Source organism: Baudoinia panamericana (genome assembly GCF_000338955.1).
Source record: "Baudoinia panamericana UAMH 10762 unplaced genomic scaffold BAUCOscaffold_15, whole genome shotgun sequence".
Classification (NCBI taxonomy): Eukaryota; Fungi; Ascomycota; class Dothideomycetes; order Mycosphaerellales; family Teratosphaeriaceae; genus Baudoinia; species Baudoinia panamericana.
Window position 1 is genome coordinate 810,135 of NW_006911271.1, and position 26,213 is coordinate 836,347.

Genomic DNA, 26,213 nt, shown 5'->3' on the forward strand with positions numbered 1-26,213 from the left:
GGCTCGGTGCAGTATTCCACGCTTGTGCACAAATCGTCCTGGATATCTTTTGCCATGGATTAGCATGGACAGAGTGAGTGAGGAGGATGTAGATGATATCAGATACGTCACGGCGGATATGCCTTGGTATACGGTTCGACTAAACCGCATAACCACCGCTGTTCAGCTGTCTCGGCTCGCCTGCTGCCTCGAACGTTCCGTTGCCGAGCAGCCTCAGCGACTGCGCGGTAGACTGACCTGGCGCGACCCACGTAACGTTGTGTCCTCGCGACTGCATGAACGCTACGGTATGATTGTCGTACGCATACTCAAAGCTGACTTGATTTGGCACTAACTGATCGTGTAGGCGCGGCATTACAAGAGCTTCCGGAGCGGTCATGTTTTGGTCCAGAACGTGCCAGAGGTTCTGCAAGGTGGCGGTAATGATCCGGCTACCGCCCGCTGCACCAACAACATAGTACAGCGAACCGTTTGCGTGCTCGACTATGGTGGGTGTAATGGACGACAATGGCCGCTTGCCAGGCCGGATGTAATTGGATGGGGAGGGAATGTAGCCGAAAGCGTTGTCCGCGCCCGGGATCGAGAAATCGTTCATCTCGTTGTTGAGGATCACGCCGGTCTCGGGCACTATGATGTGTGACCCAAATAACAGGTTGACGGTCGTCGTCAGCGAGATTGCCATGCCGGTAAGATCGCTCGTGACAATTGCAGAAGTGCCAGGTGTCTCCAAGGATTCGAAGCCGGAGGGGTCATACGCAGAGACATTCAGTGTATGCAACGGACTGATCTTCGCACGGATGTCTGCCGCTGTCTCGTTGCTCAACATGTCTGTTTGGTACTCGTCCATGCCTTCAACAAAGTATGGGTCTCCCAGCTCCGAGCGCTGGCCATACGCGAAACGAAGTGCTTCATCGAACAGGTGCGTGCTGAGGTTGAGCGCAGCAGCTTCCCCAATGGTAGTATAGCCTTCTACGATCTTCATTACTGATGCCAGTACCGTTCCTGAAGACGGCGCACTACCACTGCGAACCCGAAACTCACGATATGTGATATCTGCCGGAGGCCGAATGGCGACAGAGTAGTTTTTCAGGTCCTGCATAGTCATGATGCCGCCATTAGATTGGACTGTATCTATGAAAGCTTGAGCGACGGGTCCAGTATAAAAAGCATCCGGTCCCCTTTGCGCGATCGCTTCCAGCGTATCTGCGTACCGTTTCCGAGTTATAGTGTCGCCCAGCCCAAGGAGAGTGCCGTTTGGTGCAAAGTCTATTGCCCAGGTTGGGTCGTTGACCAGAAAGTTATCAATGCCAGCAACTGCAGAAGCCATGTAACGAACAAGGTCTTGCGTGACTGGAAAGCCGTACCGCGCTACATGAACTGCGGGCATCACTACCTGTTCCCAATTCAATAGGCCGTAATTGTCATGCAGGTAGGCGAGCCCGCGCAACTCTCCCGGTACGCCACTGGCTAAGCCGGTATAGATTGAGCTGTTAGTGTTGTTGTTATACATGTCCTGCGTCGCTGCAGCGGGTGCCGTCTCCCGAAAGTCAATGAACTCGTATGAGCCATTGGAACTTCGAACTAGCAAAAAGCCGCCGCCACCGATGCCGCTTCACTAGGTCAACAACCTACATGCTCGCCAGTCGGAGACAGACATACCTGTGGTACATGCCTATAACGCCAACACAAAGAACGGTAGCTACCAGACTATCCGCGGCGTTTCCACCCGCTTGCAGAACATTGATGCCGATACTGCTGCATATCGAGCTTTCAGAGGCCACCGCACCGAGCTTGTTGCGTTCGGGATCTAAAAGGTTAGTCGGAGACGCTGGGCCCAGTTGGAGCCATGCTGGTGTCGCTGTCGATGGCTGCGCGGTAAGCAGTGGAAGTATGTATGCAGAGACTCTCACATCGAACAGAAGGTGGAGAAGGAGAATAGCAATCGAAGGAGCTGACAGCAAGACCATGATGAAGATGTGCCGGTAACTGAGTAAACACCAACAACTGTGATGCGACGTATCTCACCTTGGTGGAGGCATGATGACAAACATATCTAGACACGCTTTCGAAGAGTTTCCTGCAAGCGTGCGGTTAACTTTTCAGCTATGCACCGCTCGATGAACGATAAGGTAGATGTATATCCTTTCCTTATCTATGCTTAGGTAAATCGTAAATCATGGAAGGGTCCGAGTTCCGAGCTCCGTACGCTTGATATCAATCCTGCCGCCTTAGGTTACAGCGACGATCTGCATCAGCTTAAGCTCGTGTAACTCGTGGAGGGGAGAGGAGAGGAGACGATGGAGACGATAAGTGCGCATAAGTCACGGTCTCTTCCAATGCTTTCTTCAGCTTCTCTTCCAACCTCATGCGATCATCCGACCGACAGTACTCCCCGAGATGGACTGTCCGCCTGCAGCGGACGACATCTTTGGGCCTGCAGTACATGGCTGCCGTGACGACTTCGATTTCACACTTCTCTTTGAACAGTCCTTCTTCCAGATCGCGCCATGTGCACTTCTTCTCCTCCTTCTACCAGTTCGAGCATACCAGCTGAAGCGAAAGAATGTCAAGACGCTGGGCACCGGCATGCGTACGCTAAAGCAGACCGCCATCGTCTCCCTAGCTGCTACTCAGCTGGCATTGCTGGTTGTATGGAGTCTCACGCCAACATACAGGACGAAGGCTTCGGTTCCGGCAGCTACTCTTTCCTTTCTCGCCTCCGTGGCATTGTTGTTCCTCTCAAGTGCGGAGCATACGCGCTCTGTTCGACCCAGCTCACTCATCAACACGTACATGCTTTTCTCACTCGTACTGGACATACCACAGACCCGTACACTATGGTTACGTTCAGGGCTGCCGCGAAGCGTACCAGCTCTCTTCACCGCTGGCTTAGCAGCAAAGACACTCATCCTTTGCCTCGAAGCCCGTACCAAACGCAGAGCACTCTTTCCACCGTACAAAATCTACGCTCCGGAAGCGTTGGTTAGTTTGTACGACAGGACGACGCTATGGTGGATCAATCCATTGTTCTTGGAAGGCTACAAGGGCCTTATCTCATTCGAGAAGTTGTATCCGATCGATCAGGACTTGTCATCTCAACAGGTTGAAGACGACTTCCAATCACGATGGGGACAAAGTAAGGTCTGCGTACATTTATGGCGCCTTGACGCTGACCTGCTACAGCATCGAAGAACGGCAAGCATTCTCTACTGTGGGTAATAGCAAGGAGTGTGCGGTGGACTCTGGCTGCGCTACTTGTACCACGTCTCTTCATGAGCGCACTCGTGCTTGCCCAAGCCTTGCTCATCAACGGCGTCACAGCCTGGCTGAGCGCTGAGCAGACGCCACATTCAACACACCAAGGCTATGGCCTCGTTGTAGCCACCGCTTGTCTCTACCTTGGTTTGGCTGTTAGCCGAGCATTGACCAATCGTCAGCAGCATCGCCTCAGGACCAAGGTTCGAGGCATCGTGATGTCTGCGGTTCATACCAAAATCTTGACTTTACCCGGCGACCAGCTTGCTGATAATGCTGCTCTGACGCATGCCACTACGGACGTCAGCCGTCTCGACGTAGCGTTATCCCGTTTGGATGAAGCCCTTACGTCTCCTCTTGAGGTTGGGGCAGCCACATTCCTACTTGAAAGGCAAATCGGAGTTTCCTGTGTGGCTCCCCTAGCATGGACCATCATCATCACTGCGCTGAGTTTATTGAACTCGAACATGGCACTGCCACTCCAAAAGCGCTGGCTAGCGGCTGTGCAAGTGCGGATATCGTACACGGCTGCTGTCCTGGGCTGTCCGAAGGGCTTCAAAATGCTTGGACTTACCGACTGCCTGACGCAAAAGATTCAAGCGCTTCGCGTCCAGGAGCTCATCAAGAATGCCGACTACAGAAAGTACGTGACGCATCGCAACACCTTCAGCGCCGTCCCACAGGCATTTGCGCCTCCGCTAGCACTAATGATGTTCACGCTTATACACGGGGGCCAAGCTTTGACACCGACAGTAGCTTTCACAGCGTTATCTCTCATCGCTCTCTTGACACAACCGATCCACGAGCTGATACATGCGATTCCGCTGTTCCAGCAGGCAGTGGCCAGTTTCGACCGAGTGCAAGCCTTCTTGCTTCTTCCCGAGACAGATGGAAATGACTCAGCACCGTTTGTCGACAATAACGGTGTCTCGCAAACGGGTACAGATGCGGAGCTTTCAGTTCTGCCATCAGAGCCCTTTGCCGCACATTCCCGTGCTATGGTGGTTGCCACAGATCTATGTGTGCGATTGGGAAAAGAGCATAGAGTCATACTGCAGGATATCAAATTCGCACTCTCTGCAGGGTCGCTGAACCTAGTCGTCGGAGCCGTGGGCAGCGGTAAGTCAATGTTGTTGAAGGCAGTAATTGGCGATGTCCGAGCAACATCCGGTCAGCTTTGGCGCGCCGCAGCTGGCAAGGAAGCAGCCTACTGTGCGCAGGATCCGTGGCTACCGAATGGCGCTATCCGGAATATCATTCTCGGTGAATCTGATATGGACCAACTTTGGTATCGCAGGGTTGTCCAGGCCTGTGCTTTGCACGTTGACCTTACAACGTTCCAGCACGGAGACGAGACGGTGATTGGGACGAGAGGCATTTCACTTTCTGGTGGCCAGCGCCAGAGGCTGGCACTCGCCCGAGCATTGTACGCTCGCAAAGCACTCATGTTGGTCGACGACGCCCTTGGTGGGCTTGACGCCAGTACATCACGTCACGTTTTTGACGACTGCTTCGGAATCAACGGTATCTGTAGGGACCAAGGAATGACCGTGCTGCTCGCTACACACGCCGTGCAATACCTTGGTCAGGCTGATCATATTATTGCGCTCACACATGACGGAGCTATTGCCGAGCAAGGTAGCTTCGCTGATCTGCAACAGCATAAGGGATATGTCTATGAGCTGTACCTGAAGGGCGGACAGACTGGCAGCAGTGATCGAACCGCAGCTCCCGCTGACGATATAATTCCGGCTAAGCCGTCACCTTCTGCAGACGATGCCCAGCAAGATCTAGCACGTCGGACCGGTGACATGGCGGTGTACGGCTACTATGCTCGAAGTCTCGGATGGGAATACGGCACTGTCGTCGTCATCACTGCGGCCACCTTCGCTTTCGGCGTGAAGTTTCCGGATCTGTGGGCCCAATGGTGGTCGCAGTCACACACCGGCGGGAGACTGCAGCTGCCGCTTAGTGTCTGGATCATCGTCTACATGCTCCTGGCCGCCACGGGTGTCATTTCGGTGTTCGTGCACATCTACACAATGTTGGTCAAGACCGTACCGAAGAGCTCCGCGCAATTGCACCAGCAACTGCTGCACGCGGTCATGAGGGCGCCGTACTCTTTCTTCGTCGATACCGACTCCGGCGTGACGCTCAATCGATTTGCAAACGACATGTCAGTCATTGAGGGTGAGCTCGCAGGCGCCGTTATGCAAACTCTGGATGGGCTTGCCTTGTTCATTGGTGGCGCAATCCTTATTGCTGCCGGAGCTGAATATGTTGGGGTGGCCATGCCGGCAGTGCTCTTCGTGCTCTACTGCTTGCAGCGGTTCTACCTTCGCACATCGCGTCAACTCCGTTTCATGGATCTGGAGGCTCAGGCACCATTACTCACGTTCATTAGCGAGGCGCTAGCTGGAGTCACCACCATTCGGTCTTTCGGGTGGCAGAGCGCAAACCACGCGAAATGTCAAAGCCTGCTCGACGCCTCACAACGGCCTTTCTACTTGATGCTCTGCATTCAGCGCTGGCTCAATCTTGTCCTCGACCTTGTCACAGCAGCTCTGGCCACCATCGTTGTGAGCCTGGCCATTACACTCCGCAACACATCTTCAGCCGGTTCCATTGGCGTTTCGTTACTGAACGTTCTGAGCTTCAACCAAAATCTAGCCTACCTTATCACCGCATGGACATCTCTGGAAACCTGCCTAGGCGCAGTTGCGCGCTGCAAGAACTTCGAGTCCAGCACCACGCCCGAAGACAAACCGGAAGAAGATCAGACTCCTCCCGTAACATGGCCACAACGCGGCGCACTAGTCTACGCCAACGTCAGCGCCTCCTACAGCTCCAATGGCGAAACAGTCCTCGACGACCTCACCTTCTCCATCTCAGCAGGAGAAAAAGTAGGAATCTGCGGCCGTTCAGGAAGCGGCAAGAGCTCGCTCCTCCTCACGCTACTACGCCTGCTCGACAACTCCTCCGGCACAATAACCCTAGACGATATGGATCTATCAACCATACCTCGCCAAACCATCCGCTCCCGTCTCACAGCATTACCGCAAGAAGCCATCACCGTCCCCGGCACACTGCGTGATAATATCGACCCGTTACAGCTCGCCTCTGACTCCGCAGCGGAAGCAGCGCTCGCACGTGTCGGCCTCCTTGACTTAGTGAACCAACAAGGTGGTCTAGACGCCTCCATGACCGAACTCTCGCTTTCGCACGGGCAATTACAACTTTTCGCCGTGGCAAGAGCATTACTCCGGAAATCGAAGTTGTTAATTCTGGATGAGATGACAGGTTCTGTAGACACGGTGACGGAGGAGTTGATGATGAGTATTATCAAGGAGGAATTTCGGGAGAGTACGGTAATTGCTGTTGCGCACCGGTTGCGTACGATTGGGGATTTCGATCGCATCATTGTATTGGATAAGGGAAGGGTGGTGGAGATGGGGAAGCCCGGGGAGTTGTTAGAGAGGGAAGGGGGGTGGTTCAGGGAGATGTGGGAGAGGAGTGGCCATTGAGCTGTCGCATTACGTGGAGTAGATGGTGTCATAGATCTGTGAAGCCTTTCTTACCAAGCTGCAAGACTGCATTTTACGGCCGAAGATTCCCACTTCCCATATACAAATCACTCCTTCTCAACCCCGCCCGCTCCATCATGGCACTGAACGTCGTATCCCTCCTCTCCTCTCTTCGCGGCGGCAGAGCAAGAAACTCCGGCTCCTCCGCAATACTATCCGTCAACCTGCCTCGCCCAATCCCATTCGCATAGTACCGACTCGGGGTGTACGGAGTTCCAAGCGTAGCAGCTTGACCCCTTTCGTCGCCGGAGCCGCTCGCCAACCGGGTTGGTGTGGGCGTGAACATCTGCGTCGGATACCGGCTCGAGCTGGCATAGGGTGTCCTGGCGACGGTCTGAGGTGGTGACTGCTGCGCTGGGATGTCTGTTGGCGTCGAAGACTGCCAGCGTGCTTCCGGAGTGTGGTGCTGGTGCGAGGAGTACGTGCTGGTCGATGCTAGCGTGCTGGGTGCTTCTGCCTGCGGCCGCTGGTCAGGCGTGTACGGCTCGTTGGACGGCATGAGCACCTGAATGGTTTCGGTACTGCCGCTTCGGGTCGCCATCTCCGGCCGCGTGCTGCGCCTGTTGGCATTGCTGCTGCTTCCGTGCGAGCCATCCGTCATTTGGCGGCGGAGGGAGTGCATGCTTTTCTGCTTCTTGAGTACGCGGATCGGGCTGATGGTGAAGGAGAGGGTGCCACGCTTTAGATGCGCTGGGAGGGGAGGGTGGACGGATGGCGGCGTGGATGGGGTTTGGTTGAGGAAGGGTGAGCGGCTGAATAGTGCCCTGACCGCTTTGGGAGTTCGAGCTGGTGTTTTTGGGCCGGAGGCTGGGGAGCGGATGTCTACACTGTAGCCTGTGTGTACATCTGGTACTACTCGTGGTGGCGTGAAGCGCAAGAAGTCGGTTCGGTGGCCGGATTTAGGATCTGGTGTTGGTTCGGAGATGGAACGGCCGTGCATTGTTGGTCGGCGGCTCAGCGTGCCGAGGTCGGTGAGCGTGTCCCGCGGACTTTGCTTCTCGTTGACGTGGGAGCTGCGTGTTGAGCGCTTGCGGAAAAGCAGGAGTAGGAGACACGCTGTTAAAAGTGCTCCGAGGAAGATGCCAGGTATGAAGCCTACGGCGAAGGATGCGCCGGAGAAGTCGTTGTGTCCGCCAGGCGCACCATCATCCGCAGGTACAGTTGCTGCGGCCGCGGACGGAGCGAGCAGCGAAGCTGTGGTTGAGATCGTAGTCAAGGTCGCCCTCGTTGCGCTTGTAGTGGGCGCTGCAGTGGAAGAGAAAGACGATGCAGCGGGGAATGAAGTAGCGGAGGATGATGCGGGTGTGGACACCGCGGCAGAAGCACTCTGTGCGTAGCAATTCCCGTTCTGACAGGAGTAGTCCATCGGGCAACACGCCGTCCCACATGTAGCAAGCTGAGTCGGTGGGTCCGCATGGAGCTGACTTCCTGCATTAAGCGTCGCATTCTGCAGGCTCAAGTCGCAGCTGATGGGTTGGATGGTCTTGCAATCCTGACCTGCAGGACAGCAGAGCACTGCTTTGACTGAGGAGGTGGTGTTGAGACTCAAGCAGCTGGTTGATATCGGACAGGTGAAGTCGCTTGGGAAGGACGGTCCGCATAATATTGTTGTGTCTCGCGTAATAACGCCGCTGTTGCGAGTCACGCTGGGCTGGCGGAGATTGAGCTCTTCTTGCACCCAAACGACCCGCGCTGCTGCTGACAACATCAACAGCGATGGAACAAGTATGACCTTCATGATGGTTTCTTCTTCTTGGTTCTTCGGAAAAGGTGGTATTACTATTACGTGCGACCAGCGCAGACCTTTTACAGGCGAAAGGGGAAAGAGGGAGGGAAACAGTCAGAACAGCAGAGTGACGAGCGCTGCGGAAAGAAGAAGAAGAGAGAGAGAGTACACACCTACTGCTATGCTTGCAGTGGCCTTTGTCTTACCGTGTCGGGCTTGTGTACGCGCTGCTGGGCAGGAAGAGATCGCGTCCTACAATAGCCAGGTTCGTACATGTATGTGTGGTGACAATGACAGCGGTCCTTTACGCATCGGCAGCCTGACTAACGATAGCGTCAGTGCTGTCTGTGGTTCCAAGACAGTCTGTTGCAGAGTGAAGATGAAACACATGGTGCGTTTGTATGAGGTGGTTTCCGTGAAAGTCAAGGATTGGCGGAGATGCGAAGTTGCGGCGCGGTTAGCGGAGAGTGCGGGAATGCTCAGCGCTACACCAGAGGTGTAATCCTCAGCACGGCGTCGAGATGTTCACTTCGAGCATTGCGAAGTTGGTTAGAAGCATGGCACACACGACCACGATGATCACGAGACGACTAGCACGCCCAGCCAGTGCCTTCACAGCTTCAGCATGGACATGCCCAGCATGCGTTCGTCGTTCAATCATATCACTACCGCGTCCTTACTAACCTCCTCCAGACCAGAGCATCCCTCCTCTCACAACCTCCCCGCTCACGGCAAACCCAACTCCCCCAACGCCGCTCCTTCCAATCCACCTCCCGCCTCACCCACTCCGTCCCTGCACTCCCCTACGATGACACATTCAAGCTCCATGGCATCCCTGGCCTTCTCAGCCCCCAAGCCTTCCAAATAGCCTGGACCAACTACCAAGCCCTCCTCGTCTCCAAACTCAACGAACTCACAGCAGGCGAATCCTACCAAGATGACAAACCCAAAGACCTCGCCATCCGCTTCGCCCGCGACCCCATGGCCGCCGCCCTCTTCAACCACGCCAGCATGGCCAGCAACAACCATGCCTTCTTCCTCACCATGAGTCCTTCGCCCATGAAGTTGGATCGAATGCCCACACTCCATCAATCCCTCACCGCCACGTTTGGAAGTATAGAGACGCTACGAACGACTATGCTCGACACGGCCTCCGCGATGTTCGGACCCGGTTTCGTGTGGTTAGTCTGGGCCCGTAACCTCGACCCCCCTCCGGGCCAAACCGGCCGCGGCGCCTGGCGGATCCTGACAACCTACCTCGCCGGCTCACCTTACCCAGAAGCAGGGTACCGGCAGCAAGGCCTCGACACAAACACAACCAACGCGGAGGGCTACCAAACCTACCAAACCACCACACGGCCGCTCGGCGCGTTTGGCGCGCACTCGCAGAGTTCGCATGAGCGGGCTTCCCTACCGCCGGGAGGGACAAGCGTGGCGCCGGTGTTGTGTGTGAATACGTGGGAGCATGTGTGGTTGCGGGATTATGGGATTAGTGGGAAGCGGAGTTTCTTGGCGGATTGGTGGGAGGCGATAGATTGGAATGCCGTGCAGCATATTGCGCCGACGGAGGCGACGCGGCCGTTGCAGTTTCAGCGGGCGTAAGAACATAACATGATGTCTATGCTGCAAGTATCGCCGGGTCTACAAATGTACGATACTGTGTGGGAGATGCCGGTGTTCAAGATGGAAAGTTTCTGCATGAGAGACATGAAGTGACAGCTGAATGGAGTATGGCGTACGTTCTTGCTTGAGCGACTGTTGGCGCGCAGCTGCTAGTTGCTGCCAACACTGCAGAATCTGGAGTCACCATGGGCACAACATCAAGAGATGGCAGCTTTGTTTGCACTGGCGTGATTCAGTCTCCATGTTAATCCAAATCAACGGCCGTCTCATCCTTCCTCACCACCAAATCCTGCCAGTCGTCCACGTTCTCAATTACCAACCCTTTCTCATTGGCCAGATGCAGTAAGCAGATGAAACCATACGACGTGCTGATATCCGCCATCTGCTGCTTCGGGTAGACATGCTGTAGACTATTCATCACCTCCGTGAACCGCAGCGCACCCGATTCGTCTTTCGCTAAAGCTGGGATGTGAGTGAGGGCTGGCGTTTGTGGGGTTGCTTTATCGGCATCTGCGTGGGCCAAAAGGTTAGCACATAGCTGCAAGAGTCGAACCTGCAATCCAGTCCCTTGCCCATCTGCTGTGTATGATCGGACAAAAGCAAAACATACAGCAGCGGGTATTCCCACGTGGTCACCCACCGCAGTACTAATCCACCGGTTCGCAGCTTAAGTACAGGAGAGCGGACGGGATCCTCTGTTCTCTGCGACCTATGGCCGTATGTAGCAGTCAAAGCTCGCTTGGCACTTTATATTCGCCAGTAACACGTCTTCCGACATTCGCGCAAAGGAAGTGCAGCAGAAAGCGCAGGGTAGGAGTCCGTAAGGGAGAGGTTTGTACTCACCAAAGCCAATCCCTCGCCACATCTCCTCCTTCAACCGCCGCACATCGACCTTCTTCGCCACTCGTGCGTACGCCACGTACTCCGGTCTTAGACGCCGCGATTGCGTTATGAGCTGTGCCCCAAAGGCTCCAGATTCCGGCTGCGAAGATCCCGTAGCCGTGGAGACCGAGTCGATACCAGCGCCCTCCGGCCCTTCAGCGGCAGCAAGCGAGAATGTCTCTCTCGCATCCGCAAACTCCAGTCCATCGTCTTCGCCGTCCGCGTCCAGGCCGGGTAGGGGTAGATTGTCGTCCTGGAAGAAGTTCGCATCGTAGTCGCCTTGCACCGGCGCATCGTCGTCCATCGGGTGAAGCTGAGCCTTCGCAGCATCTGCACTTGCGGCGCCAGCAGTAGCCCAATACGCCTCGTCCAACTCCCCATCCACCTGCACCACCTTCGCAGCCTTGCGTGACCCCAACCACGCCTTCGGCTTCAGAAACAACTTCAACAAATCCTTCGAATTGAAATGTCGATCGTCCGGCAACAAATTCCTACTCCGACTCCTCCACTCCCTCCTCGGCAGGGAAATCTGCGCATTGCTCGTCGCCATGGTGCCCATCGCCACTTGCACCTCCGCACTCAGTGGAGCGAGAAAGTCAATTTCGAACGGCTCCTTCTCCTTCCTCGTCCGTCCCGGCTGCGCAGGTTTATTGGCTTCTTTGATCCGGGCAATCTTCCAGTGTTCGGGACCGGCCCAGCCCTTGTTACCATGTAAAGCGGCGTCGAAGTAGTTGAGGATGTTCTCTGCGTCTGTGGCGGTAGTGGTGGGACGGTGGGAGAGCGTTACGCCGTAGGAGGCTGAGTTGGCGTCGAAGGTGCCTACTTCGCCTCCTGCTTCCGCCGCGTCGAGTTCGAGGCCGTTTTCGGTGGTGGGGAGGACGTGCATCTGGGGGTGTAAGGCTGCGGAGCGGGCCCAGGCTTCACCGCCTTCGCCGAAGCCTGCGCTCGTGAAGTCGGCGAGGGGAGCTGCATCGTAGTCGTCGTCGTTCATGGCGAAGGGTGGTGCGTCGTCTTGTCGTGATGGGTTGTCGTCGGACTCGGCGTTCTTGGTTTGATCGTCACGCCAGTAGTCCGGCGCCTTGAGGAAAGGTAGGTCCGCTCCAACGCCATCGCCGCCCAGCTCGAATCCTTTCATCGTGGGACAGATCTCCTGCTCGTCCAGCACATTCAAATCCGGAAAGAAGCGTGCGGCTAAGCTTACCATATCAATCGGTCCATCCTCCTCCACCTCCACTTTCGCCTTCTCTTGCTCACCCTCACCCTCACCCTCTGGCTCCATACTATCCCTCCGCGCCTCGTCCTCCGCCTGCACATCATCACTGCTATCAAACACAATCCTTCCCGTCCCATCGATACTCAAATGGTTCATCAACAGCCCCTTCGCACCACCCTCATCAAAATCCGCCGCAGCCTTCTTAAACAACGGATCAACACTAAACTCCAACTCCATCTTCTTCAACCTCAGTTGGTCGAAACTCGCCACCAAGGTAGCCTCCGCAGACCGACTTGCCTTCTTCCGCGTCTTCTTCTTCACCTCGCCATCCTCGCCCTCTTCCTCCTCTTCAACATCCTCACCCTCCTCCTCCCCACCCCTCCGCTTCTTACTTGCCCCACTATCCGCCAATCCACTCAACAACTTCCCCGTCTCCGTCGCAACACTATCCACCCGACTCGTATAAATCTTCACACACCCATCCAGCGTACAACTCGCCTTCTGAAAGTTCACCCCATCCCCTTCCCGCAACAAACTCATATCATGGAAATAATCTATCAACGCGAAGTTCCAGCTGTTACTCGCATTGATCTTGTTGTCTGTCGCCATCTTCATCCATTCCTCGAAATTTGCTAAAATAGGTACACGTTTCATCGGCGTGACCGCATCGCCGGTTACGGTGAAGCCTTGTTGCGGGTCCTGGGAGGGCGTATGCGGCGCGCCATCTCTCTCGCTTCCGCTTCCGCCTAGTGATTTGCGCTTCCTGGCTGGTGAGGTGGCGGCCCTGAGCTGGTCTATCTGTTTGTTGTGGGCAAGTTTGCGCGATTGGAGACGTGCCGCTTTCTCGGAGTCGTCGTCGTTGAGGGGAATCTGGACGCGTTTGGCGGGGCTTTCGGTGTAGGTGGTGTTGTTGGCCGCCGAGGCGCGCACGCGAGGCATCGCGATTGTACTAGCAGAGTGGTGCGACGTGGATGGTGTGATAGCCTTGCCGGAATTTGTCGTCGATGTCGCTGTCATTGATGGTCGATGTGACTGTTGATCTTTGTAAACACACGCTAACCGCTTCGAGTCTTGTGCATGTAAGCGAAGAGCTTGCGCCACGGCTGCCCTGATTGTGCGGCGTCACTGTGGCGTATCGAGTGCGCGCGACGTCGAGCCAAGACGGGCCAAGAGTTGGCAGTGAATGGAGGCCTCCATGTCTTTCATCCTCTTCCTCCTCTTGGTCCTGTTCCTGTATGAATGAATATGTGTCATGGTTGACAGTATGCGATATTCATGTCGACATCCACAATGCCCAACAGGGCCGCATCTCCACCTCCACCTCCATCTCCACCGAAGACGCGGCGACCAAGCTATCGTGCTGCCAGGGCCTTCTACCTCACTGTATTCATAGCCGCGTGTTTGGCCTTCTATACCACCCTCGCCCACAGCAACACCGCTCATAATGACCTGTACAAACGTGTCACCCTCAATGGACCGGACAGCGCAGACGAGGAGTGCCGCCTTGTCCATCGCGCAAGTCCCACCAACCAATGCGCCTTCATTCGCTCCCACTGCCCGGACGACGAAGCGGGCTTCACGGCTTACCTCGAATTGTACTACTGCAGACTGAACAAGGCGAAACCGGTCGCGTTCGTAATACTAGTCTCATGGCTCGGCCTGCTCTTCTCCACCATCGGTATCGCCGCGTCAGACTTCTTCTGCATCAACCTCAGCACTATCGCGTCGCTACTTGGCATGAGCGAAAGCATGGCTGGTGTCACGCTACTAGCCTTCGGCAACGGCAGTCCCGACGTCTTCAGCACGTTCGCCGCCATGAGCACGAATAGTGGCAGTCTAGCGGTAGGAGAGCTATTCGGCGCGGCAGGTTTCATTACTGCTGTTGTGGCTGGGTCGATGGCACTGATCCGACCCTTTCACGTAGCTCGCAAGAGCTTTGTACGCGATGTGGGCTTTTTTCTCGTTGCTGCCGCGTTCAGCTTGGTGTTTCTGTGGGATGGGAAGCTACGGTTCTGGGAGTGCATTGCTATGGTGGTGTATTACATTTTCTACGTGGTGGTTGTAGTGGCCTGGCATTGGTGGATTGGACGGCGCAGAAGGCGAAGAGAGAAGGATATGGCAGCCAGGGGGCATTTTGTTAACGAGGAGATGGATATAGAGCAAGAGTATCACGATGACCCCGACGAAGTGGCCGAGGGTACCCACAGACGGCCGAGTATGATCCGCGGCGTTTCTATGGAAGACTGGTCCGCGCTGGAGAATGGCGGGACACCGTATGCGGATGGGCCGCAGGACGAAGATGACGAGGAGGAAGCGCGCGACCGGTGGATGAGCGAGTTGAGCAGCAATATGCGCCTGACGAGGCCTACTGTTCGCTCGCGGAAGAACACCATCAACTCCGTCCGGCCGTCTCTCGTGGGTGCGTTGGAGTTTCAGGCAGTGCTCAAGAGTCTGCAGAAGTCGCGAAACATCCAGACTATCCCGCTTGACGCGCGACGATATTCGGATGATCCTAGCTTTACTACAGCGCAGCAGCAAGATCAGATGTCTTCAGTCTCTGACCCGGCGTCTAGGCCGCCGTTCTCGATCACAGTCAACGACAGTGGTGAGCCAGAGACGCAGAAAGCGCATCTGGATGTGCCCAAGTCCGCGCCGGCAAGAACACGCGCAGTATCCACGAATGATATTGGGAGTCTACGCCTTGACCCAGATTTCGCACGTGCAGCAGCAACGCCTCCGCAACACAGCCTGATCGACATATCAGACTTCGCGAACCGACCAGAGCGGCCACGCTCTCTGCTTGCCGTACCCGGCGGAAACGACTCGCAGCCTCAATCGCCTCGGCAGGAGGCCACGACGTCAGATGCACCTCTCCGCATCGATACGTCCGTCGCAGACCAACCGCAAGGCCACCTCACTCCATTCAAGCCCACCATCTTCCGTCAACTGAGCGATCACTTCGCGCCGAAATCGTTACAGCGCGCCGGCACGGACAGCCCTCGTCAATCGCCTCGCAGCGTGCCATCTGCACGGCGTCTGCCCAAGATCGTCATTCCGCGCCCCGAACTACCGTCTTACCCTTCAACCGCCGTCTCCTCGCCCCTACCGCGGTACAGAGATGACATGCTATCGCCGGCAAGTAGTTCGCATCCGCCCAGCCTGCACTTACCGCCCCCAGTCACCTCGCCAGAGTCTTTACCCGTCTCGCAGTGCGCGGAGCAGGAGATGCTTCCTCCGGAGAAGCCGGTGAAATGGTGGCCGTACCGCATCCTACCCGCGCCAGGCGTGATCGTGGCGACGCTCTTCCCAACCATCTATCACTGGCGCGAGAAGAACTGGTGGGAGCGATGTCTGGGCATCGTTGCGGCGCCGAGTGTGTTCCTGCTTACAATCACTCTACCGGTAGTAGAGAACGACAGCAATGGCGATGAGTCTGCAGGTGCTCCGGTGGACAACAGTTTCGACTCCGCGCTTTCAAAGCATGCCAGTGGTGCGCCAGAGGAAGTCATTGACAGCGCCAAGGACGTTACGGCAGAACAGCTGTTGGACGAGCGTTTGCAGCCGGGCATGCATCGACATAGTATCACCACCGCCGGGACAGGGCCAGGGACAGGGATAGCGAATCTAGCAGCCGATACAGAAGACCATCAACACCGCCAAGCTGCAGCCGAGCCTCCACGCAGCAACTCGCTCACCCTCGAGGCTGCCATCGGCGCAACAACAACCACCCCTCCCAACCCGCACGGAGCAAAAGACGAGTACTGGAACCGCTGGCTAACAATAACCCACCTCTTCCTCTCGCCCCTCCTCGTCCTCCTCGCCATCTGGGCCCAATCACCCACCGACTTCACGCCCCTCAAACCCGTCCTAATCTCCCTCCTCGTCTCGGCAGTCCTGCTGATCCCATTCTTACTCACTACAACCCCGACCCACCGCCCGGCCGCCTACCGCCCCATCCTCTCCGCCGCGGGCTTCATTGTAAGCATCGCCTGGATCTCAACCATTGCCTCCCAAGTCGTCGGAGCCCTTAAAGCGCTCGCGGTGATTCTCAACATGTCCCACGCGATCATGGGTCTGACCATCTTCGCCGTCGGGAATTCCCTTGGCGATCTGGTCGCGGACGTCACTGTCGCCCGCTTGGGATATCCCGTTATGGCATTGTCGGCCTGCTTTGGAGGACCCCTGCTGAATATCCTCCTCGGCATCGGTCTGAGCGGGAGTTATATCCTCATCCGCGCGGCGCATAAACGGCATGACAAACATCCCGATCAACCGGTGCATTTCAAGAGTTATCATATCGAGGTCGGACAGACGCTGATCGTCAGTGGGGCTACGCTTGTGGTTACGCTGATAGGGCTTTTGGTGGCGGTGCCGTTGAATCGGTGGATGCTCAGCAGGAGGATTGGAGTGGGGTTGGTCGTGTTGTGGGTGGGGAGTACGATTGTTAATGTTGCGTTAGAAGTTGGAGGGAGGTGGGGGAGTGAGACTACGGTCGCAAACTAGGTTTTCCATATGATAAGAGATTCTCAGCCCAACTATGAATGCTACGTTCGTGCTATCAATCTGTACGTTCATGTCCGTCCAATCGTTGATTGCAACTCGCTCGCTCGCTCGCTCAGTACTTTTGTGCAATGCGCACCACTCAGTCCCCGAATTACATCATCAAGCAGCCGCCACAACGTCCTTAACCGTCTGCAAATTCAACTGCCCTTTACTCCCCCATCCTTGCCGCCCAGACGGAACACTAGGTCTAAACGACTCATACATCCCAAACGCCGCCCCATCCAACTCCTCCTCCCGCCCCTCCCACCCCTCAGCCCCTTCCCCAAACACCCGCTTCACCCGAGCATAGACCTCCTCGCCTCCAAATTTCCTCCTCAACACATCCTCGTTTCCTCTCTGCGGCTTGCCACTCACCATCGCCATGGCAGGCGGTTCGTGATCGAGGTTGATGTGGAAACCCATGATGTCGATGGGAACATAGCCTTCTTCCTCGGCTTGCTCGTGACGTTGTCTGCGTCTGTCGGCGCTCTCGTCCGGATCGGGCGTGGGAATGGTTCCGATGGAGCGGCCTTTGCTTATGGCGGTCAGGGCTGCGATTGCGCTGCCGATGCTGAGGCATGTCTGCCAGGGAATGCCTTTGTGGACAGTGTGGGTTACGCAGGCGGACCAGAGCTCGAGGACAGGGGCGCGGTTGATGGTTACGATGTCGTCCGAATCGCCACCGTCCTGGGTGGTAGCATTTCGAGGCGCTGTCGTAGGTTTCGAATGCTTACCGTTCGGAGCATTGCGCTTCTTGGAGGGCTGCTTCACTTGGTCTGGCGCTTTACGTTTGCGGGACTCGTTCGCAGACTTCTTTTCTGTCACGGTGCCTTTGACCTCTTCGAGCTTGGGCTGCTTCGTTGCGCTACGGGTTGTTGCCGGCATTGCGACGTTGCGTGTACAGCGTTGCTTGGCACAGTATCATCAAATTGCGTCACTTTGGGATGGACTACTAGTGTTGAGGTAGCAACAATAACGTGTTCGCAACTACAACAGAGAGTAGATGGATGCCTTCCATCATAACGGCTACTTCCCAATACGGCCTGCGGTGTCAGCACGTTGGGTTGTGATTGGTTAATGGAACATGTGACTCAGAGACGACCATGTCGGCACAGCAATCTGAACCCTTACAAGAGTGTAGTACGATGATGGACATCATGACGAAAGGGTCGCAGCCACACGCGCAGCGCGATGGAGATGTGACTGCCCGAAGGTACAATCTTTGCTGTCGCAAGGCCGGCGGAGGATGAATTGAAGGAATCGCGTTCGGAACGCGGGTGAATTCAGCGCTCCTCACCGAGCGAAGCCACAGACGGCTCGACTGACGTCGTCGCTCACAATGCTCTATAACTGTCGAGCAATTAGTACTGTAAATACACCACAGAAGAACACCGCTTCGAAAAGAGTACGAAACAATCGTCTCTAGCTCATCTAACCATCGCAATCACGAAGCTGGGCTACTATACAAACGCTGTTCCTCATCGACTCTCAGTGCAACAAAGCGTACACGCGCAATGGCAACAACAGCAAACCTCAACTTCATTGCCGACAACGTGGCTCGGCTATTCGGCATAATGCTGATCGGTCTTGGCACGACTACACAGTTCCGGCCTCTTGAAGGTGAGTCTTCCACCAAGTAAGCAGTGGCACAGTACATCCTTACTAACCTGTCATCTGCGTCTAGGCGCCAGAGTGTTTGCTGGCTCGATCGCAACAGACGAGAAAGCGGCTCTCTTCTTCCCAATAGTGGGCGCTCGTAACATCTCCCTCGGCCTCGCCATGCTCATTCTCGGCCTCCAGGGCCAGAGAAATGCGTTAGGCACGCTCATAGCAGTCTTCACGCTCAGTGGGGGCATCGATGCATGGTGGTGCGCGCGCAATAACAGTGAGAAGTGGGCGGGCCATGCAATTGCCACGGCAACAGGTGTGCCGCTGAGTTGGTGGCTTCTCAGCCACTGAAGAGACATGTTAGCACTGCTCTGCCTCGATGTTGTTCGCTCATGTACGGTTAGGGTCCTTAATCAGACCCCATTCCACCGCCCAATGGCTTGGTGGCGGTCTCTGCACGATACCCCAGCGTTGCATCTCCTCTCGTTCGTTCATGTTGATGGGATCTTTGGCAGGCTGATAGTGCTCGAAGTCGACTATTGAGCACGTCTTCGTCTGGTCGCACCAGATGATGTTCCGAAGTGCGCAATCATAAGGCGCTATGCGGACGCGCCATATACTTCTGATGCAGATGTCAGCGGCACGCCGCAGGATATGATCCAAGACCCAACGTACTTTAACCGGGTGATGAAAGCCTGCCGTATCTCGTCCTTTACCTCATCATCCCGGCTCCAAAATCTGCCCGCCATGATATCTTGACCCGGCATCTTCGTCATGACGGTGTATGAAACGTAGCCACCTGGAAACGGCCCATGACTGCCTTGTGTAATGCAAGTTTTGGTTACTAGCCACGGGACTCCGGGAAGTTGTGTATCATGAAACGTCTGCAGTGCTTTCCATTCGGCGGATGTTGTGTTACTTGGACCAGGCAACGGTTCTGTAGGGTCATCCGAGGCAGGCCGTGGGGCCACTCTTGCCAGTAAGTAAGAAGCATCGCATCACAGAGTTGCAGCCGCTTACTGGACCTTGATCTTCATTACGTAAGAGTCATCTGAATAAGTCTGAGTAGTACTGTGCGCATTCAAGTCGCGTACAAGCTGACAATGATATAGTATTCGTGCTTCTCCGGGGTCTCGTCGGTAGTCTGTCATTGGCTGCAGCCTTTCGAACCTGCTGCCATCCGGAAATTCTATGATGCGATTCAAGAAGTTATCAGGGATCAAGGTGCTGGCTTCCGCCATGCCGCTCGCGATCATGGTTGCGACTGGTCATAAGACACTGCGGTTTAGCGAAGAGATACGAAAGTCTTAAGCACGCAGATCTGGAGCATCGTTCGAACGGAAGCGCGGGGCTAGGAGCGAAGCATACATGTATTCGTCGACTGCGAGCCTCGCACGCGTTCGGAATGTAGACGAGGGCAGTGGCCTAGACGATGGAAAAAACAATGGATATTGTTTGGTTCACACAGACTCATCGTCTGGCAAGATAGCAGTCTCCTAGTTGATGGCTGTGTCCTTTCCCGTGCACAGGGAACATCCACAACCTGAGGTGGGTGTACGGCAGCCTTCCATTAGCCCCGGCCTGATCCGGCCAATGGCGAAACGTCTGCTTTAAGCCCGCTAAAGCCGCCTCGAGAATTGTCCACTGCTGAATTTCAAGGTGATCACTTTCCACGGTATACGTGCCGCCAGGATTCAGCTGCTATGGGGCTGGGGGCGCCGAAAAGGTTCTCAATGGTTGGTTTGCTTCAAGCACATTGTACTAATGCCTTAATAGGCGCAACAAGCTATCGCACGACCCGAACAACACCGCTTGGTCTCGCTCCAGTGACAACTTTGGCCACCGTATACTCACGTCGCAGGGCTGGAAGCCTGGAGACTACCTCGGTGCAGAAGATGCAGCGCATGCGAGTCACTTCACTGCGGCAAATGCATCGCATATCAAGGTTCTACTGCGGGAGGACAATCTAGGCCTGGGCGCAAAGATCGGGGGCAAAGCCAACGCTGAGACGTTCGGTCTGAGTACTCTATCTGGCATCTTTGGCAGGTTGAACGGCAAGAGTGTTGATGATGTCGAGAAGCATCAGACGCAGCTTAGGGATGCTGAACTGCGGAGTTTTCAAGCGCAGAAGTACGGGTTCATGAACTTTGTGCGCGGCGGGCTGTTAGTCGGAGACAGGATCGAGAACGAGGGCGGAGAGTCTGCGAGTGTAACGAACGCAACCGACAATGACTCAGAGGTCAAGGCTGTCCGTAAAGATAGAAAGCGCAAAGTGGACGCGGCAGAGGCAGACAGCGAGCAAGCAACGAGCAGCACGAAGAAGCGAAAGGCTCATAATGATACGTATGACGACCACAACCAAACAGCTGTCGAGCCGACGTCTACATCCAGTCAAACTCCGACTGCTGGTAGCGCTTTGGATGAAGATTGCGATTCGGCGAAGCAGCGCCGGAGAGCCGAACGCAGGGCAAGGCGTGCAGCAAACTCGGGAGACGACCAGGCTGTTGCAACTCAGAAAGCACGCTTGAAGGCGGAAAAGCGCGCAAGGAAAGAGGATCGCAGGAGGCGGAAAGAGGAAAAGCGACGCCTCCGAGTTGAGCAGTCGGCCATTCAAGCAAAGCAAGAACCGGATGAGGCGCCATCTCAATCAGCGGTACTGTTGTCCAATGAGTCATTGAGCGAGACACCTTCTCGGCTGTCGACGCCAGCGCAACAAGGGTTTGCGTTCGCTGGTAACAGGCACGCTGTGCGGCAACGCTACATTCAGCAAAAGCGGATGGCTTCAATGGACCCAAAGGCTCTAAACGAAATCTTGATGATCAAGGCACAAGGGTAGCATGTCCTGGACTGAACGCTGCCGAAAAAAATACTATGACAGGATGGGCTTGGCGTCTGGCAAGATGGCGGTGGCGCCTGGTTCAGCCTGTTCGTCCTGACCCTTTAGTCCCTTCCGAATATCAAACCATTCTTCTTCGAGCACCTGGGACATTTGAATCAGCACCAAAACAGCCCGCCGTGCCGCAGACGTTCAACTTACAGCCATTAAGATGATGTCGTACCATTGACCGCCCCTAAAATACGTCTTCCTGAGCCGACCTTCTTCCTTAAACCCACTGAGAGCTGCCATCAGCGCCGGGCGAGTCATTGTTCGAACAGGACAATCGCTCACATTTTCCGGTACAGCTTTATCGCCTTCTCGTTGAAGCTGTAGACCCTCAACTCGATTCGATGCAGGCCAAGCTCCATGAAGCCATACTCAAGCATCCTGAACAGACAGTGATTAGTACTGCCTTCACTGCCTGCTCAATGGTCGATACCAATTCATGAGCTCCGTTCCGTAACCTTTGGCTCTGTGTTTCCGATCGGCCAGACCGATACCCAAACCAGCAACACGGTTCTTGAAGTCAAAGGGACTGTCCTGTAAGCCGATGGTACCGATTGGTGGCCCACAGGCTTTGACATGGGCTTTGAAGTACTCCTCCTCGGGGTTAAGCTGTACCGGCCAGACTGCAGGCTATACAATATGACTCTCCGTCAGCGGGATCTTCAAGAGCAATCAAGACTTGGTTCCCTCCACCTTCTCGCACACCATGAAGAATGGCAGTTTACTCTTGGTTATGTGAGCTGTGAGAAACTCCTTCGAACTTTCTCGAGTTGCCGGCATTTGTGGACCACTCGATTGGAGCGTCATGTATTCGGCATCGTTACCTGTCACATATCCTAAGCAATACCGCCTTTGCATCGTGATCTCGTGCAATTACCCCATCGGATGATGATGTCGAGGTCGGTGTCCAGGTCGAAGGCGCGCAAGACTAGGCGCTCTGTTTCATACATAGTAGATTATGCTAGCTTATGGTTTGTCACGGTAGTGGAAGTCACTCTACAGCACAGGATGTCAAACACATGGCGTTCATCAACCCGTTCGCCTACTTCCCGAAGGATTCGTTGCCTTCGTATGACTCAGTGGTTATCGCGAGCAGTAAGCACCAAACGAGGAAGGAGGAAATGGGTGACCCGGACGGAGTCGGCTCGTTCCGAGCCTGCTGCTCTACGCGGTCCCGGCACTACAGTCGCTCCATCATCAGTCTGCTTTACCTCCTACTTTACGCAGAATTGCATGATGTCGCTACCATTGGAGTGGTCAACATGTGCGTCGACTTTCTGGAAGCCTGCTGTCTACTACATGGGTTTATGAGATACTCACTCATCGATCTGGACCATCATAAACCTTGACCAGCAATCTAGCCGCCTAGACCTTGTGGGTTTTACTGCCCCATGGGAATCTCTCCACGTCAGTCGAAGATCGAACGACCCGAGACTCAACCGGTCTACCGTCTACATTGGCCGTGTCCATACAGCTATTAGCCGGACAAATTTACCGCTGCTATTACCGACGGAAACCTTGTACATCCCTGAACGCTTCCACCGAGCAAACAGTACCCTGCATCCATTTGCCACGAGTGCACATTGCCTTGCGTGCAAAGGCTGCAGGCATTCGGCTGGTTTCGCTAATAGCAGAAAGTGAACCCCACCGGAAAAGTGTGTCTCTCATTGCAGCACATGCAGAGATCTTGTCTGAAGGAAGCCTCCTGCTGCGGTTGACCAGGCCTGCAGTATGAACAAGAGGTGCCAATAGTACCAAGCATCTCGGTACGGTCTCGCCCTTCCGCTCCGCCGGGACGAAGTTGGCTATTCCATGAGCCTGCCGACGCCACCACACATGCAGAATAATCACCGTGTTCGTAGTGCCAGTTGCCAGTCATGCGGGATGGCCTCAAATCGCTACTGGATGCGCGATTCAGCCTGTTTAGGCAGGTGTCTGTTACTTGCGGCTCGGCTGGTCACTATGGGCGTTCAGATGACACTCAAGGCTGTTTAGCTCAGCGTGACCTGCATGGTTGCCTCGTGGTGTGGCGTTCATCACCATCGCTCATCAGCAGACCGCTGTTCACTGTCGGCTCGACGCGCATGGTGCAAGGTCTGGACCATTCAGACCTTTTCGGAGTGCATCGAGGGGAGTATCGCTACCGTTTAGATTTTGTCAAAGGTACCAAGTGCATCCATACTACCGAGCGTAGGCGAGTATAAAGACCCGAGTCTTCCTCCTTCTTCCTTCAGCCTTCGCAGCACAGCCCGAAATCTGCTTCTCCTCTCTCATTCGAGTCACCAGCACTTTATAGCTACACATGGCTTCTCTCCGTGCTTTCGCCGCGCTCGCCGGCGTTGTTGCGCTTACAGTTGCTGCTCCTGTCCCAGAGCCTGAACTCGCCGAACGTCAGGACACCTCTGCCCCCTTTCTGCACAGCGCTGCGGTCGCTCATGGCAAGGCTTGGTTCGGTTCTGAGCTTGATACCTTTTCTGGCGAGCAATATGACCAGGCCTTCATGACGGTTTGGAATGACAGCCGTATCTTCGGCTCCACAACGCCTGGCAACACGATGTAGGTCAAGCTGTGGGTATTGAAGAAGTTGGGACAAACGCTGACCCTTTCGGGCTCAGGAAGTGGGAGTTCGTGGAGCCACAGCAGAATACGTTCAACTTCAGCCAAGGCATGCAGACGGTCGCCCTTTCTAAAGCAACCGGCAAGGACGCCCACTTGCGCTGCCACAATCTCGTCTGGCACGAGGAACTTCCTAGCTGGGTTGTATGTCAATGCAAGGCATAAGTCTAGCTTGCTCACTGAGGCCTCGCTGACAATTGCGCCTCTTCGTAGACCAACCCTACGACTCGTGGACCAACATCACGCTTGCAGCAGCCATGATCAATCGTGAGTCCAAGTCCGTACCGCGCAGTTACCGCCCATCGTACTAATCATCGTACTTCTCGTAGACATCACGAAGACTGTCAGGGGTTTTGGTAGCAACTGCTACAGCTGGGATGTCGTTAACGAGGCTATTGATGACAACGCACAATGGCGCAATACAATCTTCTATCAGTACATGGGCAAATACTACATTCCCATCGCTTTCGCCGCAGCTCAGGCCGCCGTCAAGAGCATTGGGGCAGACATCAAGCTCGTATATAACGATTACAACATCGAATTCCCAGGTACAATCAATTCTGTAATGACTGCCTGCTTACCTTGCTGACACTCAGGCAGGCGCCAAGCAACAGAAGGCTGTGGAATTGGTCCAGCTGATCAAGCAGTACGGCATCAAGATCGACGGAGTCGGCTTCGAGTCGCACTTCGTCTTTGGCGAGACTGTAAGTCTATTTACGCCGAAACGCTACCTTCCTAAACAACACTGACAAATTCAGCCCGGCGCTTCTGCCCAGATGCAGGCTATGCAGTCTTTCACCTCGCTGGGCCTCAACATGTACCAGACTGAGCTCGACGTCCGCTTCCCCAGCCTACCGCCAACTCCAGCCACTCTGGCTCAGCAAGCTAGCGACTACTACAACACCATCCAAGCGTGCATGAAGACTCCAGCATGCCAGGGTATGACTGTTTGGGACTTCGATGATGCTTACTCTGTATGTCCTGTCAAGCAAACGTGACCGAACTACCTGAGACGAAACTGACGTTTGTGACCAATGCAGTGGGTGCCGAGCACATTCGCAGGGCAAGGCGATGCTTGTCTTTACTGGGCCAACTTGACCCGCAAGCCGGCCTATGAGGCAGTGTATCAGGCCATCACTGATGTGAACTGCACTGTCTGCTAGATCAAGTACTCCGACATTGCACAGGTTGAAGGACAACTTCTCTGTAGTGACTCAAAGCAGTCGTTTCAAAGAATACACTGTTCTCCTCCTTTGGCATTATCATCTTCAGAGGCTACAGATCGGCAGACGGCCACCCAAAGCGAATGTTGTCACGCTTCAGCCCTTCAATGACCACGTCAATGCCGCCCAACTTCACCATCATCTCGAGCCGATGGGACCGGTACTGCCGCTTGTTCGGTCCCTCGGTGAACATGGCCTTCATACCCTTTGACATCACCTTAGCGCCCTCTTCCATCTCCTCAAAAGTCGCCTTAACACTCGGTCGTTCCTTGATCCTGGCGTGCCACAGCTGCAAAGGGCTTCCTTCTACCGGCCCGAAACCGTAGTTCACACTGCGGTTGAGCATCGGCGCGACACAAACATCTGCGTAGCTGAATTCGTCCCCGCAGAAGTATTGCTGCTCACCAAGTTTCTCCGACAGCCAAGCTTGGATCTCCGCTGTCTGCTGCTTGACTCCGGCGATCAGCCTCTGCGCGTGCTCGCCGGTTGCACGTTCCGCCCAGGCAATCTCGGCGTAGGTCCAGTTGACGGCTTCGTACTCATTGTCGCATACGTCCTCGATCATACGAGCTGTTGCCCTTGCTTGAGGATTCTTTGGCAGTAGAGGTTTCTCTGGGTACTTGTCCTCGATATAGGCAAGGATGACGGTTGAGTCGAAGATTTTGAAGTTGCCATCCTCCAGCGCTGGTACCTCAACGCGTGGGTTGATCGGATCAAGAGTTGGCGCGCCGTGGCCGGAACCTAGACCTTTCGGCGTTGTGTAGTCGAAGTCGATGCCTTTCTCGCGAAGAGCGATGCGGACTTTTTGTGCGTAAGAACTGACAGGGTGGTTGTGCAGGAACAACTTCGGCTTGGAGGACATGGTGATGGAGTGTCAAGCAGCAAGCATGGCCACGTGGATTGTCCACTGGACGTCAATTCTGTGTCCTGTGAAGAAGGCAAGTGGACATGGCTGAGCGTGAGGTGACGGAGGCTACCTCATGTAATGTTACATAAGCCGATCTCGCAGTGTCGATCTTCCGTTACCGCGGCGATATTCATTCATCTCCGAACCACG

At 55.2% G+C, this 26,213-nt stretch overlaps 10 protein-coding genes across 10 annotated transcripts; 6 read left to right on the forward strand and 4 right to left on the reverse strand.

Annotated features, from left to right (window-relative positions):
• Positions 1 to 139: 139 nt before the first annotated feature.
• On the reverse strand, positions 140 to 1,967 carry BAUCODRAFT_79975 (uncharacterized protein; the record flags this gene model as incomplete). Its single annotated transcript, XM_007683296.1, has 2 exons — positions 140 to 1,610; positions 1,660 to 1,967. The coding sequence occupies 2 exons, from the start codon at positions 1,965 to 1,967 to the stop codon at positions 140 to 142; spliced, it is 1,779 nt and encodes a 592-aa protein (XP_007681486.1).
• Positions 1,968 to 2,275: 308 nt separating this feature from the next.
• Positions 2,276 to 7,006, forward strand: BAUCODRAFT_39613 (uncharacterized protein). Its single transcript, XM_007683238.1, has 2 exons — positions 2,276 to 3,136; positions 3,184 to 7,006. Exons 1-2 carry the CDS (start codon positions 2,398 to 2,400, stop codon positions 6,777 to 6,779), a joined length of 4,335 nt encoding a protein of 1,444 aa, XP_007681428.1. The 5' UTR covers positions 2,276 to 2,397; the 3' UTR covers positions 6,780 to 7,006.
• Positions 7,007 to 9,140: 2,134 nt separating this feature from the next.
• On the forward strand, positions 9,141 to 10,167 carry BAUCODRAFT_127339 (uncharacterized protein; the record flags this gene model as incomplete). Its single annotated transcript, XM_007683567.1, has 2 exons — positions 9,141 to 9,209; positions 9,259 to 10,167. The coding sequence occupies 2 exons, from the start codon at positions 9,141 to 9,143 to the stop codon at positions 10,165 to 10,167; spliced, it is 978 nt and encodes a 325-aa protein (XP_007681757.1).
• A 265-nt stretch (positions 10,168 to 10,432) lies between these two features.
• Positions 10,433 to 13,222, reverse strand: BAUCODRAFT_79867 (uncharacterized protein; the record flags this gene model as incomplete). Its single annotated transcript, XM_007683289.1, has 2 exons — positions 10,433 to 10,698; positions 11,032 to 13,222. The coding sequence occupies 2 exons, from the start codon at positions 13,220 to 13,222 to the stop codon at positions 10,433 to 10,435; spliced, it is 2,457 nt and encodes an 818-aa protein (XP_007681479.1).
• Positions 13,223 to 13,471: 249 nt separating this feature from the next.
• Positions 13,472 to 17,115, forward strand: BAUCODRAFT_39617 (uncharacterized protein). The gene has a single exon (XM_007683239.1). It carries the CDS (start codon positions 13,574 to 13,576, stop codon positions 16,784 to 16,786), a length of 3,213 nt encoding a protein of 1,070 aa, XP_007681429.1. The 5' UTR covers positions 13,472 to 13,573; the 3' UTR covers positions 16,787 to 17,115.
• Positions 17,116 to 17,974: 859 nt separating this feature from the next.
• BAUCODRAFT_39621 (uncharacterized protein) lies at positions 17,975 to 19,242 on the forward strand. The gene is made up of 3 exons (XM_007683240.1): positions 17,975 to 18,445; positions 18,510 to 19,055; positions 19,109 to 19,242. Exons 1-2 carry the CDS (start codon positions 18,340 to 18,342, stop codon positions 18,782 to 18,784), a joined length of 381 nt encoding a protein of 126 aa, XP_007681430.1. The 5' UTR covers positions 17,975 to 18,339; the 3' UTR covers positions 18,785 to 19,055; positions 19,109 to 19,242.
• An 894-nt stretch (positions 19,243 to 20,136) lies between these two features.
• BAUCODRAFT_127345 (uncharacterized protein) lies at positions 20,137 to 21,269 on the forward strand (the record flags this gene model as incomplete). The annotated part of the gene is made up of 2 exons (XM_007683568.1): positions 20,137 to 20,159; positions 20,210 to 21,269. The coding sequence occupies 2 exons, from the start codon at positions 20,137 to 20,139 to the stop codon at positions 21,267 to 21,269; spliced, it is 1,083 nt and encodes a 360-aa protein (XP_007681758.1).
• Positions 21,270 to 21,302: 33 nt separating this feature from the next.
• On the reverse strand, positions 21,303 to 22,267 carry BAUCODRAFT_152703 (uncharacterized protein; the record flags this gene model as incomplete). The annotated part of the gene is made up of 6 exons (XM_007683569.1): positions 21,303 to 21,413; positions 21,471 to 21,546; positions 21,603 to 21,698; positions 21,751 to 21,947; positions 22,011 to 22,141; positions 22,195 to 22,267. 6 exons carry the CDS (start codon positions 22,265 to 22,267, stop codon positions 21,303 to 21,305), a joined length of 684 nt encoding a protein of 227 aa, XP_007681759.1.
• Positions 22,268 to 23,619: 1,352 nt separating this feature from the next.
• On the forward strand, positions 23,620 to 25,096 carry BAUCODRAFT_152704 (glycoside hydrolase family 10 protein; the record flags this gene model as incomplete). The annotated part of the gene is made up of 7 exons (XM_007683570.1): positions 23,620 to 23,873; positions 23,933 to 24,081; positions 24,147 to 24,200; positions 24,263 to 24,481; positions 24,534 to 24,637; positions 24,692 to 24,907; positions 24,974 to 25,096. The coding sequence occupies 7 exons, from the start codon at positions 23,620 to 23,622 to the stop codon at positions 25,094 to 25,096; spliced, it is 1,119 nt and encodes a 372-aa protein (XP_007681760.1).
• On the reverse strand, positions 25,070 to 26,120 carry BAUCODRAFT_329043 (uncharacterized protein). The gene has a single exon (XM_007683571.1). It carries the CDS (start codon positions 26,016 to 26,018, stop codon positions 25,209 to 25,211), a length of 810 nt encoding a protein of 269 aa, XP_007681761.1. The 5' UTR covers positions 26,019 to 26,120; the 3' UTR covers positions 25,070 to 25,208.
• Positions 26,121 to 26,213: the final 93 nt, after the last annotated feature.

What these genes read in the sequence shown, in the direction of transcription:
- BAUCODRAFT_39613 (XM_007683238.1), top strand. Translation starts at nt 2,398, where the DNA reads ATGGACTGTCCGCCTGCAGCGGACGACATCTTTGGGCCTGCAGTACAT. An exon ending in CCAATCACGATGGGGACAAA is followed by an intron (nt 3,137 to 3,183) that starts GTAAGGTCTGCG and finishes GACCTGCTACAG; the next exon opens with CATCGAAGAACGGCAAGCAT.
- BAUCODRAFT_329043 (XM_007683571.1), bottom strand. Translation starts at nt 26,018, where the DNA reads ATGTCCTCCAAGCCGAAGTTGTTCCTGCACAACCACCCTGTCAGTTCT.
- BAUCODRAFT_39621 (XM_007683240.1), top strand. Translation starts at nt 18,340, where the DNA reads ATGGCAACAACAGCAAACCTCAACTTCATTGCCGACAACGTGGCTCGG. An exon ending in ACAGTTCCGGCCTCTTGAAG is followed by an intron (nt 18,446 to 18,509) that starts GTGAGTCTTCCA and finishes ATCTGCGTCTAG; the next exon opens with GCGCCAGAGTGTTTGCTGGC.
- BAUCODRAFT_39617 (XM_007683239.1), top strand. Translation starts at nt 13,574, where the DNA reads ATGCCCAACAGGGCCGCATCTCCACCTCCACCTCCATCTCCACCGAAG.